At 42.1% G+C, this 22448-nt stretch overlaps 1 protein-coding gene across 1 annotated transcript in view; it reads right to left on the minus strand.

Moving 5' to 3' along the window:
• The window catches only part of tenm1 (teneurin transmembrane protein 1), a 178588-nt gene that overhangs the window by 151391 nt on the left and 4749 nt on the right, over positions 1-22448 (minus strand). The window contains 2 exon segments of the mRNA XM_034690429.1: positions 7558-7890; positions 12572-12844. Coding sequence (XP_034546320.1) covers positions 7558-7890; positions 12572-12788 — 550 coding nt within the window. The 5' untranslated portion in view covers positions 12789-12844.

Consider the following 22448-nt stretch of genomic DNA (forward strand, 5'->3'; position numbering starts at 1 on the left):
CCCCATCAACTAGTAGTACAGTCCAGTAGGTCTTCCTGTGGATCAGTGAGCTGTAAAGGCCCATCATTAGGACAACAGGGTGGGGTCCAACATTCTGACAGCTTGTCAGGAACAGAAGGCTGCATGGCTAACTATGTGATGAGACTGCTATTAAAGAGAGGAAAACCAAACAACTGCACCCTTGCTACAATAAGGCACCTGGCGGATTCATGGTAGCTCTTCAGCCTTTCCTGGATGGCTGAACGAGTGGTTCAATAAAAACGGTTTCTGGCTTCAGCGGACGTGTTTATAGCGTTTCCTCTGGCCAAGCACGGCACCAGGGTTAAGTTGATCATCTCTCACTCTGGTAAAATAGCCAGGGGAGTCCGTGTACCACTAGATCAACTCTACAACTTAAAGACCCTAAACGTTACAGCTCAGATGATCGATATGGCACTGAGCAATGTTCTTTACGAGCTAATAGACAAATCCATTCCTGCAAAACCCCTTGGGCCTTAGGAAGGCAAGAAGGAACTTAGAGTGTGCTGCTGTTTGCCTGGTGTTACCACTTAGACCTCTTGTTGCACGCACACACAAACACACCCGGGAGCTTAGAGGAGACACTAGGATGCCGCTTGTGTGTCTGTGCGTGAGCATATGTATAGTTGCTTTGGCACATCTGCGGACATCTCCATCTCTGAGGGTGTATTGTAGTTTCCTGATTCCACTGAGGTTATCACAGCTGCAGAGCTGCCAAAAGGAGATTTGTGTCTTCCAACATCAGAAGGAGAGAAAAAAAACACATAAAACCTATTCCATTCACATTGCTTAAATGCTTTTATCTTACACTTTTGGATAAGGGAGCTTACTTGAAACATTTGTAATTCCCTCACTATCTAATTAAAGTTCAGATTGCCTAATAAATGCCAGAATTGCATCATAAAGTAGAGAAATCCTGAAAATCTGACTCCCATCTAAAATCTAATTCTCTGTAACACCTGTTGCTATTTCACCAGGTTCCATCAGTTTGATCTAAATGGTATCCAAAAGTTGGCTTTAACACGTATCACATGGCTGCTTGCTAAAATTACATTTAGTCTAAAAGCTAAACCTGGCCAGGCTTTTCTGATGACGGCTCTCTAATATCCTGTGTAATGTCTTTACTTGCCAGTGAGCCTCTGTGTCTTCCTATCTTCTCCGTGCCCTCCCTTTGTCTTTTTTCCTGTGCCTCATGCTTGCTCATTAAACAGTAAGGTCAGTTTTTCACTCTTCTTTTCCACCTTTTGTCTCCGTACCCTTGCTAACCTTCTACCGCACTTACTTGAACACAACTTGGCCAAACTTGACTGCAAAACTTTGGCACATCATTATAAAAATAATGGACCATTTTTATAAAGGATATAAGGGCCCTCTATGACACTGTGCAGTCCCCAGGGCCCTCAAAAGACCCAGTTTATGGCTGGCATGTAACATTTATGTTTAAGGTAACATTCATGCTTGTCTTATTTTGGTGCAAGGTCAACAGCTTCACTGTGAAAAAAGGTTTTAAATGACTTTATTTGAAGGTCTAATGGCAGCAATTTACTTTGGGAAAATATGCCTCATTTATTGTTAGTAAGTATAGTCCTGGCAGGCATCTACTTTACTCCTTAACAGCGTAACTTTCTCACTCTCATTCACTGCAGAGAATATTCATTTAGCTTAGCCTTCAATTATTGGACAAGCACTTTGTATGAGATGGAAATTAGGGAGGATAGATGTGAAAAACAGTCTTCTGGCCCCTTTCTCTAGCAATTATAGCACATTTTGAATTAGCAGTAAGTGAGGAGTACAGCTGGAAAACACTGCTGAAAACATTTACAAATTCATCTACAAGATCCCTCCTTATGCATATCTTTTTTCATTTCTGGGCTGCTCTAAATTACTTGTGTTGTCTGACCAACAATCTGAATCACTAATGTATATAAAATAACAAAAAGCTGTACATTTGATGACTTGAAAAGCAAATACTTATAAATTGTTGGCAGTTGTGCCATCCATCTTGGAAAACTCCACAGTTGGAAAATGCACATGCGTTTCACACACAAACAAAATAATTAATACTTGGAAGAAGATTTGTCAGAGAAATGAGTGTGCTGAAATTGAATTCGAGAGGCACAAGCTGTCAAGTGTAAATAAATTCATGGCTGACGACAATTAACAAGGAAGGGTCTTGCATTGCTGTTCAAATTACTTTGTCTCAGTTGAGTGTTAGATCACATGATCCGGGCTTTTAATATTCATTCAGCGACATCCTGCTTTGAAATATTCATTCAATATCAGTCAGTTAATGAATAAATATAACACCTAATAAAACCTGAATACTGATGCACATCTTTATGTTTTGTCTTACTTCAATAGTACTTTATATCCCTGAGCATGTTGTGTTTGTAGTAGCAGAAGCACAGTGACATTGCCCGGTCAGATCAACAGATGTGGGCTGACATGTCTTGATGCAGGAGGATCACTTCAGTACAGACCGATGTTTTCAGTCCTGCTGCTTTCATAAGGCTTGATTGCTAACTCGGGGACTCTAAATGTTTGAGGCAATTTAAAAAACCCATTTCCTTCGAGCCATTATCTTCAGTGTATGGCAGAAATGGAACACTCAAACCTTTCCAGTGTATTAATTTAGCACTGCGATCAGACACTTGTCAAGTTTTTAAGAAATAATGGACGTCCTACGGCCAATCAGAATCAAGTGCTTACTCAGGCCATGGCAATTACACAGATATTTGCATTTTCGCACAAAACGTTATCTACCATAATGAGTGATAGAGCCTTTCATTGCACTGCTGTTTGCATTTGCCTGAGAACACTTTCTGCTCAGAGGACGATGTATGTCAATCCCAAAAGTGAACAAAAAAAAGAAGATAGACAAAAGCCTAGAGTAAATCTGCAACTGATTAAACTAATGAAAAGTGGTCAATTAATTAGCATCTCATTGTAAGACAGTGTTGTAACCCAGATAATAAAGCTAATGTAGTTTTTTTTTAATTAGTCCACACTGCAGAAGACTGACACCAAATCTATCCGCTCCCGCTCTAATCAGCTCTGCTTTTCTCTTTCTCACAGCATTTACTTCAACACAGAAGACTATCAATTTTGCAATTCAATTAATGCCATCGTGAATGCAGAATCGCCCATTGATTATACGAATAGTTCAGCAATTTTAGACAAGTGGTAGTTCTACTGATTCTCTGTCTGAGGGTTTTAAAACTTCTTCTGACGTGCCCGTGTGTTAATAGTAAGAGCAAGGAGGCATTTACCCTAGCTTAGTATTAAGACCGACAGAAGGGGAAACAGCTTGGCAAAACTTGACTGATTCGTACAAAAACCTGAATTTAATCCGATCCAATAGCTTTGTAATGAAATGAAATGAAATAGGGGGACGGGGTAGGGTTCTGACATAGGGAGAGTTATAACACCACCATTTCCGCCAAGCAGGGATAACATTGGAGTGCTATGGTCATTTCAGTATTTACTCCTTGAATCACATTGTGGGTTGCCAGGTCACAGGGAGATAAGACATTAAATGTATGTAGTCATGTATTGTGAATGTTTTTCTTGATCATAGACAACCTTGCAACATTGGTATGTGTAGACAAAAATACAAGCTGTATGTATCCATTTAGGCAATATGGATTTTTTATAATCCTGGGAGTTTCTTAGGCAAGCAACACACAGGAAAGGGGGCATGGTGGCCTTGAAATATGGGAGAAACTGAAGAGGGATGTATTCAACATCAACTCATGAAGTCTATAATATTGTTTTGAAGGATAGAATTGATTTGTCTGTCAGGAACAAATGTGGCTACTTAGTTTAAAGATTTGAGAGCACTAGCTCAAAAATTCAGTGAGCTACAGGTGCTTAAAGCTGGGGTTGGTAGTCAAACTCAGACACATTTTTTGTTATACTAATTAAAATGATCTCTATGTCCCAATGGCATCAATTCATAATGTGTTCTTAAAAAAGAGCGAAAAAAAGCTGCTGTCTACAGCTGGAGTAAACCTGGGAAAACATCAACCAATCCCTTCCTTTGGAAGCCAAAAAATGAAACCATAGTGAATTTTTGAATCAGTCACTCGCGATCATATGGTCGCGAAGCAGCGGCGCTCTTGCATGTAAGCAGGGGTGTCGTTTTGGAAGAGCTCCGAGGGAGGGGGTAGACGGAGCACTGATGAAATGCTACATTCAAATTCATGCAAGTTTTCCATGACTACCAACCCTTACTTTAAGCAGAAAGTGATATAAACATACCCTGTCTCTCCTATTTGATCCGTCTCTGAGGGGGTTGGAATCTCTCATGTTGGGGGCAGTTTGTCTGGCTTAGTATGAAGACTGGGAGACGGGGAAAACAGTTAGCTAAAACTTTTGCAATTTGCTAAATGACCTGATTTTAACCTTTGTAATAAAATTAAATGCTAGGGGGATAAAAACCCTTCTCCATAATTCTGTGTTTAACAGGTAGGAGAAGAGTCAGCCAAGCTTCACACCAAGACTGGAAGAGGAGGGTAACAGCAAGCCTGGCTCCCTGCGAAGTTGAAATATAGAGCTACAAACACCTCTTAATCCTCAAATTTGAACAATACATGTTCAATCCATTACAAAGTAATTTTCAGAATTTGGTGTAGAGGAGCTTTATTGATCTGTGCAAGACCTCAAATTTGGTTTGATTTGACATGTTGTTTTCTGTGAGGTTAAAATAATTCTTCCTTCAGGTCTTTGTGTTCAATACAGAAAGGTGGGTGTTAACCTAGCTTAACATAGACACTGGAAGAGGGGCTGACAGCTAGCTCTGGTCCCATAAGTGGTAAATACAGCTACCAGCACTTTGAAACCTTGACATTTGCACAACACATATTGAGTCGGTTTCATTGAGGAATGGTTTTCAAAGGTTTCTTTTAAGAAAGACTTGATTGATTTGTAGAAAAATTTGAATTTAACCTGATCCCAAATCTTTATAGCAAACTGAATACAAAATATTTTGAAATGACATGAGTAAGAAAAGTATGTCCATATACTTTTGGCCATGTATTGTAAATGTGCGAATAGGTGTATGTGTGTCAGCAGTAAACTCTAGATGAACTATGCTTTGTCTTTTAACTGTCAATCTTCTCCGATCTGATGGTGCACTGTCATCATTTCGGGAGGTTGATGTTTTCCTGAGATTGTCAGTAGGTCTGACTTGTGCTCGACAAAACCTACACAGTCACAGTTTAGGTCACAGTTGGACACAGTGCCTTGTTTCACACGTACCACCACCAACATCCCATTGTGAACACTGGCACATCAAAGAGAACAAAGACAGACATCTCTACAAACGTAGCATCACACACAAACTTTATCTCTTTCTGCTTTACTCTATCTTAATCTGTCCCTCCTTTCCTCAGTTTTCTCACACTCTAGTCCACACATATACACACACATATACACGTGTACACACACAAACTGACTAAATTGACTTGTCAGCTTCAATCAGACCAGGAACAAAAGGATTTCTGCCAGTTTGAAGCTGACATCATTAATGGGTTTGGGAGGGGGCACGCTCTGAAGACAAAGCGAGAGCAAGGTCGGGCCGACTTAAAATGCACTTTCATTTTGGCAGGGACGTTAGCTTTTGATTTCAGCCCCTTTACGCCAACATCTTTTTTTGCGAGTGGCTCTAACTTTCATTATCACGGGGAACAGAGGGGAGTATGAGACTTTGTTGTGCTGATGGAGAGAAATGTGACATCCATAATGCATTTCCTATTAGGGGATGCCACGCATGGACACACCTGGCCATGTGTCAGAGAGAGAGAGAGATGGACAGGAAGAGGATGAGAATAAATGGGGTGTTGGACGTAGGGAGGTAAAAAAAAAAAAAAAGGTTGCCAAGTGAATTATACCAATGCGGGAGAAAACGCAGAGAGCGGGGTGAAACTTCAGCGAGAGGAAGAGCGTATACTTTGTAGAGATTGTGTCAAGGGTTGGAGAGCACTCGAACATAATGTACAGCTCTTCATGTGACATATGAAATCCACACATAAACCAGCTTTCCTGGTGCATTGTAGCAGCAAAGCTTTGAACATTTAAATCCTCTCCCCTCACTTCTGTGACTCCATCCATCCTCATTTGCCTGTGTTTCCTCTGCTCCGTGCCCATCTGCCTCCCCCTTTTTTCAGCTTTCATTCTGACCCTGGATAAAGATGAAGTCCCTCATCTCAAATGGTAATAACTTTGGTCCATATGCACACAGCCATCACAAATTGATTACTGTGTAATGCTGCAAGCGCTCCCTCTCTCTCCTCTTCTCTCTCTCTCCCTCTCACTCTCTCCTCTTCCATCTCATGATTTTGCAAAAGGCTGACTCCATGTCCAATCCGTCTGTCATTAAAAAGCACCCCTGGGTGCAACCAAAACATAAACAATCAGGTCCTAAACCCTCTCTGCCGTGATCTCTCTCTATTCCTCTCCTCCTTCCACCATCTTTATCTAGCTCTCACTCGAAACCAGCTTCTCCTTCACCTGTTTTACCCTCAACCACTCATTCCCTTTTATTCTCATTCTAATTATACCATTACATTACCATTTCTATTCTCTCATTAGCATATTTTGCTCTCCTTGTCTCTTATTCTTCTCCTCTCGAAATTCTCTTCTCTCCCCTCGCTCTCTCTTTTTTCGTCACCCGTCCTCCTCTCAGCCCCTGAATGCGCTGCACCTTTTTTTTGCAGCACATAAACAGACAGTGCCCTTGGGGATGGGTTTGAGAGCTCTGTCTTTGTTTGTGTGCACCTCTAACTAACTCTCCATCTGCGGGGAGCCAAGCCAAGCCCAGCAGTGCAAGACAGATAGCTGGCATCATCCCAGACTCTTCTCTAGTTGGCCCCATATCTTCACCCCCGCCTCTCAACTTCTCCTTCCTCCCAGGCTGCAGTTTCTCCCACTGAGGCGGTTGTCAGCTGCCCTCAGGCAGCCAGTCACATACTGTAGACATCCGACCCCTACAATTCCTTTTCCCTCAAAGATTAAACCAAAATCTGCCTCAGCTTCCAGAGGATATTCAATCCTTTTCAAGCCATATGCTGTGGATGTTCGTCACTGGACTTTCCTTGGGCTCCTATCCCCAGTGGACCTCAGGTTCACCTCCGATACGAGCTTACTTCAGAGGCTAAATAACCAATAGCACCTTCGATGTATTTAGTCACATCAAAGAGCTTTCAAAGGGAGAGGAACTTCAGCATTAGCATTAGCTCCAACTGAGAATTTCAATCACGTAATCGCCCAAGGCTGTAACTTGAAACTTAAAAAGGGTTATAATGTTATATTTTGTTTTTCTTTGAGTTGCCCAGTGAAAACTTTCTTCTCTTAATAAAATGAGACTGTATGCATGTAAGTGTCTGACTTCAGCATGCTGTGTGCTTCTTACATACACTAAAATGAATCATCAAATGCACCATAGTATCTGCTAAGCTGAATTTGTATATCCCCAGGGCATTGAGCAGCAAAGTGAAGAAAAATCTGCTTTTACGGAAAGAAGAAAAGTATTGAACTCACCATTGTCAGGCTCAGACTTCCTGTCATGTTCAGTGTCAGTGAGAGAGAGGGCGGAGTTGGCGCGGCTTGTGAGGCAAGAGCTCTGCTCGGACTTCAGGCCGCGCATCCACATGTGCTGCAGGCCGTGAGCGGGTGAGGGGTCAACCTCTGGCTCTGTGTCCACGTCTGAGCCCATTCCCAGGGAGTAGGTGCGGCTGTGGATGTGAGCAGCCGGTCCAGAGCACAACGCCTCCTCCTCCTCTTCCTGATGCTGCTGCTGCTGTTGCTGCTGCTGCTGTTGGTGGATGTGGTAGTCCGGGCTCCTCAGCTGCCCAGCCTTACAGAAGTCTAAGTCTAGAGGTGAAGGAGAGACATGCATATTGAGATCAAGCACACACAGATTTACAAAGCCTCTAAAACCGGGATGTGTTTTTATTTGCTTCAGCAGCTAAGCTGACCAGGTGTTTGTCAAAGACAGGCATTTACAAGCCAAACACTGAATGACACCCAAATTAGGTGAAGAGACAGGCTGTTATTTGAGCAAGCATTTATTAAGTTTTGCAGCAGAAGTCCAAATCAAAATGCCACCCTGCATTGTTCTTAACCATTTGCAGTGAAGCTATATCCTGTTCAAGCTGGCTGATGTGTGTTATCGAGCTGGAGATGTATTGAACTGCTGCTCAAACAGAGCACTGATCTCATCTATATGCTCCTTGGTGGGGTGAAGAGATCAGATAAAGATCAAACCTTATTAATATTGACTCAGACTGAGGGAAAAATTGAGCCTCATATGCTTTCAGGTATTAGAACGCCCTCCAATCCCGAGCATCACCCTGTTATCTGAGAACATCAGATATACTGTGTTAGTCCTCTCGTTACACTTCAATTCAATTCTATTCAATTGAGCTCTACTCTTTTTTTCCCTGCAGAGGCAGTTGAGTAAATTTTCTTTCTTGCCACCTGAGCTCTCTGTTTAAAATGTACAAGTGGAAGTGATGGAACTGATGGAATTTTAAAAAACCAAAGCCTAAATTGAAATCCATACAGATGTTATTGTAGCTTTGCACCATATAAACCCCACTGAGAGCTGGGGAGAAAGGAAGACTTCTTCCTGTCCACACTTAGTGCAGTTAATATGTGTGTTAGGTCAGGTCCTCTGAACACAAACCGCAGTGTTTCAATAAAAGCCACAGTCCTGTTGACCACTCCATTGACCAGCGTTGTGTCCTGCTGTGCTTGTTTGATGGGGTCGAGACCAACTGCGGTTCACACTCTGTTCCGCTAGAATTAAAGCGGTGCAAGATTGGTCACCACTACACACCACTGTTCGCTCAAATTGGCTGCAAGAGGGCAATTCAGGAGCAATAGGCTATTTCCCCGATGCCCAGACATGAATGGACTGTAAACGTCTTTGTTTTAGAACACATAGTACAGAGAAAAGGTTTTGAGATGATTAGCGAGAAAGACTTTATTCTAAAATAACTTACCATTCCTGCCGCCACAGCTGGACATGACTTGATTCAGGAAAAATTACCATTTACATTTTAAGTAATACTTTCAGCTAGTGTGGGGCGCAGAGAAAAATACAATCACTGTCAAATTAGGCTGGCTCATAATTTCTCTGTTTACACTCCTGAGTTGAAAACATGTTATTTCTGTTTGCCTTGCAGAATAATTTAGAATGGTGATAACTAAGAGCTGATTAACAGCAGGTTGTGGTGTTTATAAGATGAGTGTTTTTAATATTTTCGGTATTTTAACAAGCTGGGACCAGACCACAGTGGAAACTGCTCTAGCTTCAGCTCATACAAGAAACAACCAGAGCGTTTCTGCTGGGTCAGTTAGCCAATGAAACATCATACTGATTCTAATCCTGAGTATAATCCACATGTTATCATTACAGTAATTATTTATATGTGCAGAATCCTTGTTTCAGCATATATTCTCCCTACTTTCTCTCCATTGCTCTTACCATTGTTTTTAACACTACCTCCTTATTTTAACACCCTTATTTTTGTCTTGTATCCCACACTTGTCTGTGAATGATCCTGAATGTCTTTCAATAAGAGGGCCACTTCACGAGCACAGAGAGGGGTTTCTTTTTGTGGGTCCTCTGCACATTTCTTGTCACAAAAGTAAGTGGTTAGTTCCTATTGAATTTACTTCTCAATTCTGATTTATCGTGGCTCTTGTTATTGAGCAGTAGTACTTAGTTTTTTTGTTTTTTCCGTATGAGCTATATAAAAAATACATTTTAAAAAGCAAGCAAGTAAATAAAAAAAATATATATTTAAATATAAACTATTCATTAAATAATGTATCTAGCTGATGGAATTATCACACAGCAGATTCTGAAGCCAGGTTTGATCCTTGTTCTTCAGTTTATTTTGACGTTTTTAATGAGAAGAGCGGACAGTGATAGAGCAGGAAACTGGGAGAGAGAGAGGGAAATGATATGCAGCAAAGAGCCACAGGTTGGGATCAAACGTGGGCTACCCGCTTCAGGGGCTATAGCCTCTGCACATGGGTGTCGCATTATAACCTCTAGGCCACACGTGCGCCCCAAGGTTATGTTCTTACAAAGAACATATAAGCTTGTTATTCTCGTGTATCTTTCTCACCATGCTCCCCTTACTGTATTGTCAAAATAGAAGAAACGATAAGCTATTACAAAATCTGTTAGACTTTTTCTAAATCTAAATACAGTGATGAGCTTTTTAACAATAACATATGACACAATATATGATAATAATAATAATAATAATAATACATTTTATTTCAAGCGCCTTTCCAAGCGCTCAAGGACACTTTACAGAGGGGATAAAACACAACAAAAACAACACGATGAAATAAATAAAAACAACAAGCAAAGTAACACCAAGTTAAAATGAGGCAGTGAAGTTAAACAGAGAATGCGGATTTGAACAGATGGGTTTTGAGTTTTGATTTGAATACGGGAAGTGAATCAGTGAGCACTGTCGCTCTGGCTTTGCCTTTCAAGAAACATTTAGGCTATCTTCATTAGTGATTGGGTCAGGTAACAGGGGTAAATCTCATCCAGAGAGAAGATTTCTTCAAGTTCACAAATTAAATTTTGCTAAAACTTAAAGAGTCTTCAGGTGCACTAATAGCTCAGTGAAGGCAACTCTGGTAGTTAATGATCAGAGAAGAAAACAGCCTTTTTGGTCTTCTGAGTGAAAAGTTAGATTTTGTGTGTGTGGTGTGTGTGTGTGTGTGTGTGTGTGTGTGTGTGTGTGTGTGTGTGTGTGTGTGTGTGTGTGTGTGTGTACGTGTGTGTGTTTGTGTGTGTGTGTGGTGTTTGTGTGTGTGTGTGTGTTTGGGGATAGCTTTATGTATTCAGTCATTACCATTAATATCACTTTGTTGTTATATTATGATGAATGAAATCAGTTAAATTATAAGGTGTTGTTCTCTACATTGATATAAGTATAATTTAAATAGATGTCATTTGTTTTACTTGAAGGTACTCGAACAAAATCTTGAATCAAATCTACAAACCCTCTTTTAATCCTAATGTGTTGATTTCTGTAATAAATATAATTTCACTTCATTAGGTGGTAAAAGGTTTATTCAGGCACTAATGATCAGGCTCTTATGATGCTTTAAAAAAATGAACACACTCAAATGTTACTTATTACTGGTTTTCCAAACAAAAAGCTGAATGGATTGAGTTCATTTCTGAGTTAATTAATAGGAAAACAAAAAGCAATTACAGTAGTCAGCTGTCTAATGTGCCAAAGGATGACCACAAAGCTATCTGTTCTCTTCTAACCAGAAATAATATTTTTCCTTTAAAAAGGCAGTTTGAGGAGACAGAGGCGAAGTGGAGTAGAAAGACATAATGTTGAATCGGTACGAGGAAAGGCTTAGGAGGGAAAACTAAAGGCTGATGGAGTGGAAGGAGGAGAGGGCAAGATGCTGAAAAATATGAAGAGCATAGGAGGAGAATTAGAGGAGAAACAAATTGGCTGATCTTTGTCAGGAAGACCGTAATCCATTAAAACGTCACTGGAGGCTACGTCCCCCCTTAACAGTTGGTTACTTAGGTAGGGTATACTATATATAACTCTGTAGCCCAGAGATGAACAGATGTGCTTCTCAGAACCGGCTGCCATTGACATTTCAAAGGCTGCTTTGGGGGGTCTTTTGCACCTCACCATATGACACTGATGGCAGGCAATGTTGTTTGTTGTGGAAACAGAGAGGCTGAGTAACTGCTTAAAAAAAGGGAAGTGCTCTTTAACACCACAGCATTCAGGACCACATTTCAGTGGCATGATTATTGCTAATAGCGATCTACCAGTGGAGGATACTGTATTGCGAAAAATTCTGACAAAATCCATAGAAGTTGGCATTCAGACCATGAAATCCCCAGAGCGGCTTGCTTGTCAGGACTTGTAACCCTTGTGAATGGCTAATGTTGCTTGTTAGCATGGTGGGAAGGTCTTGCAGAGTAGCAGGAGGTTGGGGTAGTGGGAAGAGTGTCTATTGATCACCATGAACCTTGCACAGCGGCGCGCTCCTGATGAGGTGCGGCTTCTCTCTTAACACCACACATGACCTGCATAAAGGCCATCCATCACAGCACGCACTGGCCCATTTCTCCTCCTGTCACCAGCAGGGAAGAATTTTTCGGTGTGTATGTGTCAACGTGCCCCTGTATGTGTGCCTATGTACGGTAAAGTCAGTATGTGAGAGTGCGTGTAATGAAGGGTGGTTTTCCACCCCAGGTGAGGCCACAGAGGTTTGGGCTTGACCTAGTTTAGCTGTGGGAGAGAAATATCACCTCTGTGGAGAAGAGGTAATTGGCTGCCTCTGACTGTCCTTCTGGCTCATTGTGGACTGTAATAGGTAATTCACATAGGCCCTTTTAAAGGCTTCAGTGTGTATGTGAGTGTTTGTGTGGGTGTGATTGAGCCAGTATCCCCTGGTCTGCCTATACAGCATCTCTGCATCACTGGATGTATATTTCCAGGTAAATAAGTTCATTCTTTGCATGCTCTAAGCGTGCTACCTGGCTGGGGCTGGCTGTAGTTGCTCTGTCTCTCCCGGTGTGATCCGAGGGTGAGGCGTAGCTCATGCGTGTAGTCAGGGAGGGTTTCACGGGAGGTGTAGGAGCGGTGGTGGGCGCGGCCGTCCTCGCTCTCGTCAGACGAGCTGGTGTAGGACATCTCCATTTCATGGCGCCCCTTAGACAACGGCTGGTAGGGTTTACTGTCCATCTCCTCCATGGCTTTCCAGGGCTCCACTTAGTCACTCAGCACAGCCACAGCACAGAGCACAGATTCTGCAGGAGAGGAAGGTGGAGAGGAGGGTGGAGAGGACAGCGGGGAGGGAGAAGGATGGGCCAGCGGAGGAAAATGAAAGGAAACAGGGGGTTGAAAAGACAGAGTGGAGGAGAAAAATAGCACAAGAAGTGTGTTATTGAACACAGAGGAACAATATGGCAACATCTGCTCATTCCAATTACAGCAGACATTCATAAACAGTATTTGGCTCCTTTCATATTTACAACAACCAAAGGTTAGTTCCAAATCAATATGCTGAGAAGGGACCGTGATGGTGGCCATTATGTCCGGATGTGTTTTGAAGAGAAATTGGCTAGAAACAAGAACAGCTCTCTATTCTGTCAGTTGGTATTTTTGTTTTTGTTAGCTACTGTATTTTGGCTTATCTCTCTTTTTACAGACAACATGACAAGTCGCAGATAAATCAACAAATTTGTAGCTTAGCCCCCCCCCCCCATCTGTCACTCATTAAACACAGTGACTCACCAGATTTTTTAAGTAATGATGAAACACCATTAGAAACCAGTCTTTACAGTGTCAGTGCCCTTCCTAACAAGAAATGATAAATCAGCTCTTTCAGCTCTATTCAGCTCCGATTCATCTGTTCTTCTCTCAACCACATCAAAATCCCTTTCTGAAATGTCCAGCACAATATGCTTGTACAGCCATAACCGATGATTGATTGGGACAACGACTAGAGCATTGAAGAAGTGATTAGAAAATACTTTCATTCATATTAGTTCTCTTTCACCATGCCCTGCCTGAGGCCTTCCAGCCTATTTCCTGCAGATATAAAGCTTCTAAATGGAGCTTGAGAGGGTCATTGTCATAGAGACAAAGTGCTATGGTATGACACTCTAGGAGTCCTGTAGTCCATATATCAAAGCCATTAGAGCGTGCTGCTCAATACCTCAGAGATCTGCAGCACAGGGTGATCACCACTAGTCTGATACAAGTTTACAGCTGACCTTTCGACTACTGCTAGTAATGCTTTATTCCACCTGAAAGACTCCAAACCCTGGCCTCACACTCACCCGCTTCATTTCCCCACAAGTATGCACACACGCCCACAACCGCGACACCCGCTGACCCCTGACAGCAAACAGTCAAAAATGGGCCAAGTCACTGGCACATTCATCCCACACTCACCCCTGACCCCCTGCAGACATTATCATAACTCAGAGGACTCTGTTAAAGCATGACACTCATCGCTCCTTCCATCCATTGCTCATGTTTTAATAACAAACTGGTTTGCTGCCGTTCAAATACATTTGCATCTAATTATCTAAATATCACTGTAGCATACAGTAAACTCATACAGTAAACTCCTACGTAAACACGAAATTGTGGTTCCCTGCAATCATGATGCTTTTCATTTTGATTGGCAGGAGTTATTGCTGGAAATCAAAGCCCACTATTATCTCTGCTGCCCTGTCAGAGTGGGATTGACTGGTGTCACCTTCTCTTGGTGCGGCGAGGAGCGAGTATACATTACCCTTTGAGCTCTGAGCGTGCTGCAGGCACTGACTGCTGTTCTGTCTCTACAGAGGCTCTCTGTCCCGTTTTATCGTCTGTCACACGTTTACACGCGAGAATGAAAGCATGCAATCCGGCAAGCAGGAGGCACCATCTTGTTCCCCTGCCGTGTGTGTTGCACGAACCCAGACAGCGAGTGATCATTTCCTTCGTACAAGTAGTCCTGCTTGTAAATCAACGTGTAAAATATGAATAAAGTCTGGTTGAAACACACCTCTGCTTGTTAATCCCTGCCCCTCTTTCATCCCTCTTCACCATCCCTCTTTCTTGCACCAGTCCACCCTCTGCCCTCCCTCCTCCTTCCCTCTCATCCTTCCTCTCCCTCCTCCTACCTTACACGCTTTCCACCCTCCACCTTGTCCTCCGAGGCCGCTGCATTTAGAGAAGTTAAGACTGCTGGCGGGGGTTATTCTCACTAATTCTAGCCCACAGTGGGGCGCCCATTAGGGGTTGATTCTTGGTTTTGATGTCAAAACCTGGAGGTTGTTTCCTAGTAGCCAAGCTCACTTCAACAAGACACATGGGCGTTCTGTAGGACAAGTCAGCATGTGCCACCTGAGCGCAGCACCAGCCTTGATTTGCAGTTGAGGAATAGCACCTTGAGGTGCAGTGGGCGCCACAAGCTCACAATGGGTACTTTTCCCATTAAAACACACAAGTACTGTCTGAGAATGTTTGAATAAGTATCACCTTGCTGGAGTTAATTTTAATACAAGAATATTCAATCCTTCACTACAAGATATTTAACGTCTCTCTCATTGTTTTTTATGTAAGTGTGGCGCAGAAGATCACATGGTGCACCGAGGGATCCATTAGGGAATCTAACTAAGTGCCTACTTATTGCATCACTGTACTGCAGTGACTAACAACTAATCCTCTCCATGCAAGACTCAAGTATGTAAAATTCATTGACTTAAATGATTGATGAACTCCCTGCCTACTGTAATAGCTTCAGTTCACTATGGTAGGCTATTGTACCTCATGTGATGCTAACTTATTGATACCCTACTGTGGCAAAATGCAGCAGGATAAATCAGTAAAGAAACAGTTAAAATTTGAGACGTTTCTCATGTTACATTGTTTGCACTACAAAGGATTAACAATCAGTTAACACAGACGATGTATGTTATGCTATTGTTTGATTTTATTTCTAATTAATTCTAATCTATAATTCATCAGTGTGTAATGAACTCTTCACCGCTCAGTTTAAAATTAACACAAAGTGACAACACTGAGTGAAACACAGCATCGCATTACATTGCCCCCCCCCCCCAACCCTTTTCTTTCTGTCTCTTATCATTTATGCTTTCACACAAACACACGGGAGTGATAATCCACAGCAACGCAGCCGCAACAATATCTAATGGGACTCTTCACCCACTTGATCCCCTCCTATCCTTCCATTTGCTCAAACAGTGCAAACATAGGCCAGTGTGTTGTTTTTGCAAATCTGCTTAGAGGAGTGGTAGAGGCTCACATCCACAGTTCCTTTTAAACAGGATTTATGCTCCAAGTCATCTCCAGTGGGGCGGGGTCCCTAAGATGTCCGACAACAACAACAATAACACAACCGCACAGCGGAGATCGTCATGCGTAAAGGCAAGGACCATGAGGGCAAGTCAAAACCGATTTACTCCCTCCAATCTCCAATGAATGTGCTGAAATCGCGACGAACAGGAGGAGAGAGCATGCAAAATGGGAGAAAAAGAGAAAGGCAAAGCAGGACTGGGGCTGGCACAGAAATTGAGTTCATATTGGTAAACAAACAAGGAAGATGGGGAGAGCAGAGTGCCGTCCAACAATATTAGCTCCTCCTTATTGATACAGTATAGTTCCAGGATTACTAATACATTTCCTCCATGCAGAGAAGGTCTTATTTTCATAACTGCCTGGAGACCCCCAGTGAGTATGGAGCTACTATCTTCTTAGCTCTGGCCTTTACACATTTCCAAGAAGCTTGTTTGCAGAGAGGCGAGCTAATCCCACTCACTAAACAGGCCGTGCAGGCTGCAGGAATGACGATGAGAAACCTTGAGAAAAGTATACATAAAAATGTTGCTGCAGATGTGCCCTAAGTGAAGCCTTGACAATTCCGTTGTTGTTTGCAGGTTTTCATTTTGTCTACCGTAATGATGGCTTAATCATCAGAAGGAATCGAGGCACAGTCTGTTGCTGCAAATGCAGATCCAGGCTACAAGTCCTGCGGGAGTAAACAGTGAGCTGTCAGACGGAGATGCCTCTCCTGGAGTGAGGGTGTGTATATGATGTGTGTATGAAAAGATGGAGGGGTATGGAGCTTAAAATCTATCTGTCCTGTTCGTTAGCACCGCCAAAGCTCCTCAGGCATATGACAGGGACACCTCAGACGAGAAACCCTGAAGGACCCACAGGACCCTGTTATACCTAAACCACCTGAATCACAACATACACAACACCGCTCGCTGGGAGCCCTCAGCTCCTGTCGAGAGGAGAGGGAGAGGGAGGGATGAATGGAGAATAAGGATAAAGAGAGAGATGGATAGATAATGAGAGATGGAGAGATTTCGCAGTAAAAATGGAGGGAACTGAAGGATAGAGAGATAGCCGAGCGAGACATGGACTGATAGAGGGTTTTAATTAGTGGATAAGGGTGAGCTATCTGTGGGCGGCGGCAGCACTCTCGTCACGTACTTGTACTTTCATAGCTGACCAAGCCTGAAATCTCTTGCTGCTAATGCCGGGTTTACCAGCAGAACGCATACAGCCTTGTATACCCACACGCACTCACACACAAAAACACACAGACACACACAGGAGCCTTAACCTGTCCATACATTCTGTAACCCTGAGAAGATTCAAAGATAAAGACCTCACTGACAATCAGCGACAGCAGACCAAGTCAGCGCCCCCGCGCCCACACATACACTCATAGCATTTCACACTCAGCAACAATCAACACACTTGAACACCCACACATCATAGAATCAACAGTCTTTACTGGCCCTTTCACTAAACACTGTGAACCCTTGGCTTGTTGTTTCTATGTGTCTTCACCATTCAGCCTCCATCATGCTGCAGACTGCCATTATTCCTCACACCCAAGGTTAATGCTTGTATTCACAAATCAAGGCGTATAGGTGATACAAAAGGCCAGCAAGTCTGAGCATGTGCCCACATCCTGTCAGAACAGGAGCCTGACCAAAAGGAAGAAGACAAAGTGCAAGCCTGTGTGTGCGTGTGTGTCCTCTCGCAGAGCAGATCCAAAGTTGTCAGGAGCTGTCAGGAGCCTAGAAACCATCCTGGACCATTTGACTATTTATAGTGGACATGGGTCAAATCCCACATCGGCATCGCATGCATGAGCAGTGTGGAGAAATCCATAAGGTCCTACACTATTCATGCCCTCTGAACGTGGCCTAGAGCAAGGGAGCACAGCTTTAACTTTTCAAAGGCCGGTTTTATATCTTTCCTTCAGTTAAAACTTTTCTTCTGTCTTTTAGATCTTAACTGCAGTATGGGAAGAGCTTCTTTATATCGCTGCTGCTTTCCAGACTAACACACCCCTTTCATGATATCCATATCTACTTCTTCTTCTCTCTGATCTAAAGCCCAAACAAAGAACTCAAAAAAACAAGAGCATGCAACGGCATGCATGCACAATATTCACATGCACTGTAACACCAAATTAGCTTGCAGGGAGCACTCAGGCATCTGACCACAAATACACAGACACACACACATGGAGCAAGAGACACCACCTTAAACCACTTAATCAATATTCCTGACAAGGCAAAGCCTTATTCAACACATTTGATATTCCTCCTCTCTCGCAAGATAAATTCATGTCACTGTCCTCCAAGCAGGACTAAAAGGCTGTTCACACTGACTCGCTTTGCAAATAAAGCTTTACATCAAGACTGACAACCTCCTAAGCTCTCTGCATCAGCCACTGCTTGGTAAAAAGCCTCATTCAATAATGCATTTGACCGCTAAAACCTCCAACACCCAAAGCAAAGCAAGGAGGCAGCATTACAGATGCAGAATTAATTGATAAATCAATGGCATTGATTTCTGAAATTGGATTTGGTGATTTGTTGTTTAGACAGTATTTCCTGCGCGTCTCTTTTATGAAGTTGTTGATTACAGAGAAATGAGTGAAGAGCATTACTTGCAGAGGAGTAGCTGAAAAGATGTACTAGTTGCTGTTGAGCAGCATTGCAGATTGATTTCTGAATGCTAAGTGGGCTAATCTTCCATCCACACTGTTACAGTGTGTCGCTTGTCGTCTGGAAAATAACAGGAGTTTGTATAAGAGACAGAGAAAACTAAGAGATGTTCCCATTGAAACTTCTGAGTCCTCCCTGTACCCAGATCTGTTCTCAGCCTCCACCTCTTCTCTGTTTTTCCTGGCCTCTTGCAGTTTAAGGACACAGACAGCATTCAGCAGCTCTTGCACAGGAAAATACTTTGTGACAGAGGAGCAGCTCCACAAAGGACACAAGACTCAGTCGGGTACAACTGTGGTCCTGGTACTGCTCTTTTGTAAGCTGTTGAGACGTGGATATGTGGGGGCTGAATACATTCCTTTTGTTCGCAAGTGCAGCGCATAGCAACACATACCACCAGGGTTATGGTACTGTATATGGTATATACAGATTGGTCAACCATTCACTCGGAGAAATACAGCAAACTTTTAAATTCACAAGGTTGTACGGCTGTTAAAAAATTTAATGATGTTTTAAGCCCTGCAGCTTTAGCCTTCTGAAAGTGTGAGATGCATATCAGTGAAAAGAGGAGATGCCGTTTTCTAGATAAACAAAACATTTAAGCTTGAAATCAATAGTGCATACTGTAAAATGTATCTGCCATTTGGAAATGGAAGAGAATCAGTTTAAGCACTTTTCTCCTAAGTATCTTATACCATGCTTTTGTTTCTTATATCCTGTATCTTATTTCACTGGAGCCTCTCCTTCCCTTTAAATTTGTTAGGCAAAACTACATGGGGCTTGTTCAGTCAGTATTTACATTTCTCATTTTGCTACTTGTCAGATGAAGCATTGTGTCAGCTGAGCACGTTAAAGAGAACAAAATCTGGATTTTCCTAACATTTCTTTTCTAAGCACATCTGGTTTGGATGGCATGCAGCAAGAACATGATGTAGAATAAGGGATTTCAGGATTGTTACATCTGCAGACAACATGTATTAGATCTGCTTCACTTGAAAAAGAGTATGCACGTTGCTGCCATGATTTTTTTGGAGAAGATGAGGGGATGTTTTTTTTTCTTTTTTGCTCAAATCACTTTTCTTTGTGCAGTTGGCTTGGTGTTTTGGCTGGTGATCAGCAGAGAATATTTGTCTCTTCAGTTAGAAGTCAATTTGGGCAATGATAAACACACTTGAAATACGTCCCAGAGTTCATGGTGGATCAAGACTCATTCTGAAATTAAGCCTCAACAACAAAACAACTCCCCTGCAGAACAGTGAAGAAACACATTGAACTTGATTGTAGTGTTCTGAGCTGTATTGTGTTTTATACATGGCTTCCAGCAGAGATGCATCAAGCACCATTTTGGAGCTATTCATCTTTTCAATGAGTTAATAATTCATGATCATCTAGAAAGTAGAGCTATGAATATTACTGATGATACACATGAGGCTATTTACCAGTCAGCAGGAAACAGATGAACTCGTTTAGAGGCGAGATGTACAGTATACCGTCACTGGTTTTATGTTGCTGAATAAATCACTTCATTCTGTGGGCATGCAACAAAGCTGCAGATGCAACTTATTCCTATTGAGGTATTAATCATGGCCTTAAGGTGCAAATGTAGGTGCGTAATGTGTTGTTGAATTTTTATTGTATGCTAATGTGTAGCAGGTGTGTGGTCACTTCACTTCCACTTCAATTCCCTTTGTCAGAGCCGCCGCTAGAAAAGGCTTGTTGTAATTATCAGCTGTTTTGATGTCGTCAATGCACAACGTTTGTCTGAATATTTGACAGATCCAATTTTGTCAGAATCCGTCCCTGATAATTTTCTTTGCATTGATTAACGTGAAGGTGAAACGCTTCAGGCGGTATCTCATCAGCTAGAGCAGACCGACTCCCTTTTTGTCCTCTGTGTCAACAAAAGCGAGATAAAATCAAAGCAAATATAATGGATTTTAACTTAATTATTTTGACACCAACGCCAACATGTGCACACTGAAGGGAAGGACAATTTATGTGGTGATAAATTGTGGGGGGAAACAAAAATTGATTTTTCTTCTTCTAAAGTTGTCCACTGACTTGATGAATAAAAATTTCGCAGTGAGAAATGTGTCCCTGTAGGTGTGTGTGTCCAAGTGAGTTAGAGAGTGTGTCTGTGTTAAGATAATGGTACGCACAGTTTTGTGGTCTGTGTCTACTGTACACAGAACACGGAAAGAAAAAAACCCAGAACAAAACCACAATCCAACAGCATTGAAAAGCACCTTGGTGTGAGTGTGTTAACACAGAGGATTGACACAACTAAAGAAACACCTTGCAGTATTTGTAATAAGAGCTGTGACTGTTTGTCTGCTTATTAATGAGTGACTTAAGGCTAAAGTTATTTAATTTAGTAAAAAATATTGAGGGCACTAATTTGTGTTCCAGCTTTTCTAATGCTCCAATGAAAGTATTATCTGCTTTCTTTAGCTTTTGACCTCTGGCCAACATAAAAAACAGGCCATTTGAGCTAGGGATGTGTATGTTTAGTCAACTACACCATTAAATGTCTTCACTCTCACTAGTTGACACCAAATAACTAGTCATTTAAACAAGTTACTCATATTTTAGTAATGTGGACCTGAAATGGTGGCATATGTTGAGTCTGAGCTGAGGAGCAGCCACCAGCCTCTAGTCAGAGCTGTAGCTCTGGTTGATCAAAACTACTACCGGTGGCACCGCACAGCCCGGTGCGGTTAGGTGTATTTTAATCTAAAAAATGTAGGTAAAGTTCAAGGGGCAACTTCCAGTCTAAAAATATGAATCCAATGTGGAAGTGCTTAAAACTGCAATTCATCGAGGATCCGCTTGAAGCTGGCTCCAGAAGTACCGGAAACCACATACACACAAATTCAAATAAGACATTCTTTACAGCAGAAATAAACATGTTTACAGCATGGTTCAAAGACGAGTGTAGTCTGGATAGCTCATTTCTGGATCGGCACACACTGTGCAGGGGGTGAATTTTTTTCTAACGGGGCTATTTCAAAGATATTGAGATTACGAGTCTTCCAATGAGAGGCACAGCTGACTTGATTGGCTAGGAGGCTCAAAGCCCACCTCTTGAGCCTCACAATCACTCGACAGCAACAATGTGGCTTCCGCCAACAGATGGGTGACGTCACCCGTAGCTGAAGCGGAAGTGTTAAAAACTGCAGTTCATGAAGCGTCTGCTTGAGGCCGGCGTCAGAAGTTACGGAAACCACATACACACCCATTCAAAAAAGACTACCGTTACAGTAAAAATAAACATGTTTACAGCCCGGTTAAAAAACAATTTTGGTTCTTAAAAGCTCTGTTCGCACACACTGTACAGGGCCGGATTTAATTAACACTCAGTAGTTTAAAAATATTAAGATTGCGAGTTTTTGATTCACAGGCAGGTACACTGTGGCTGTTAGCAAAGGGCAGCCTTAACTTCACCTCAGTGCCTGCAGTTAGGTTGACCAAAAGTTAGCTTGAGTCAGTAAAAATCTGCTGCAACTAATGGGTGACTGCACTGGGGCTATGTATTAAACAAAATGGTGTCCAGTGGTTAAATAAGATGTGCGCCATTGTAACATTTTTCTTGCCTTCACAGTCAGCTTTTTGGAAATTGAATTACCATTTATACGACTAGGTAATGAGTCACTCCTACTCTTAGCACAACTTTGTCATGGATTTTCTTTTCCCAATTTGGTTACACTTTGGACCAAAGAATTAATGTATTAAAACAGAAAGTAATGAGGTGTCTAATCAATAAATCATACCATAATTGTAAGGTGCACAATCCAAAAGTACAGTATAAATTAAGTCCTCAAAAGTTTAGATCCATAAAAATCGGTTTCATCTCTTTCACTCT

Source organism: Notolabrus celidotus, chromosome 8, assembly GCF_009762535.1.
Source record: "Notolabrus celidotus isolate fNotCel1 chromosome 8, fNotCel1.pri, whole genome shotgun sequence".
Lineage (NCBI taxonomy): Eukaryota > Metazoa > Chordata > Actinopteri > Labriformes > Labridae > Notolabrus > Notolabrus celidotus.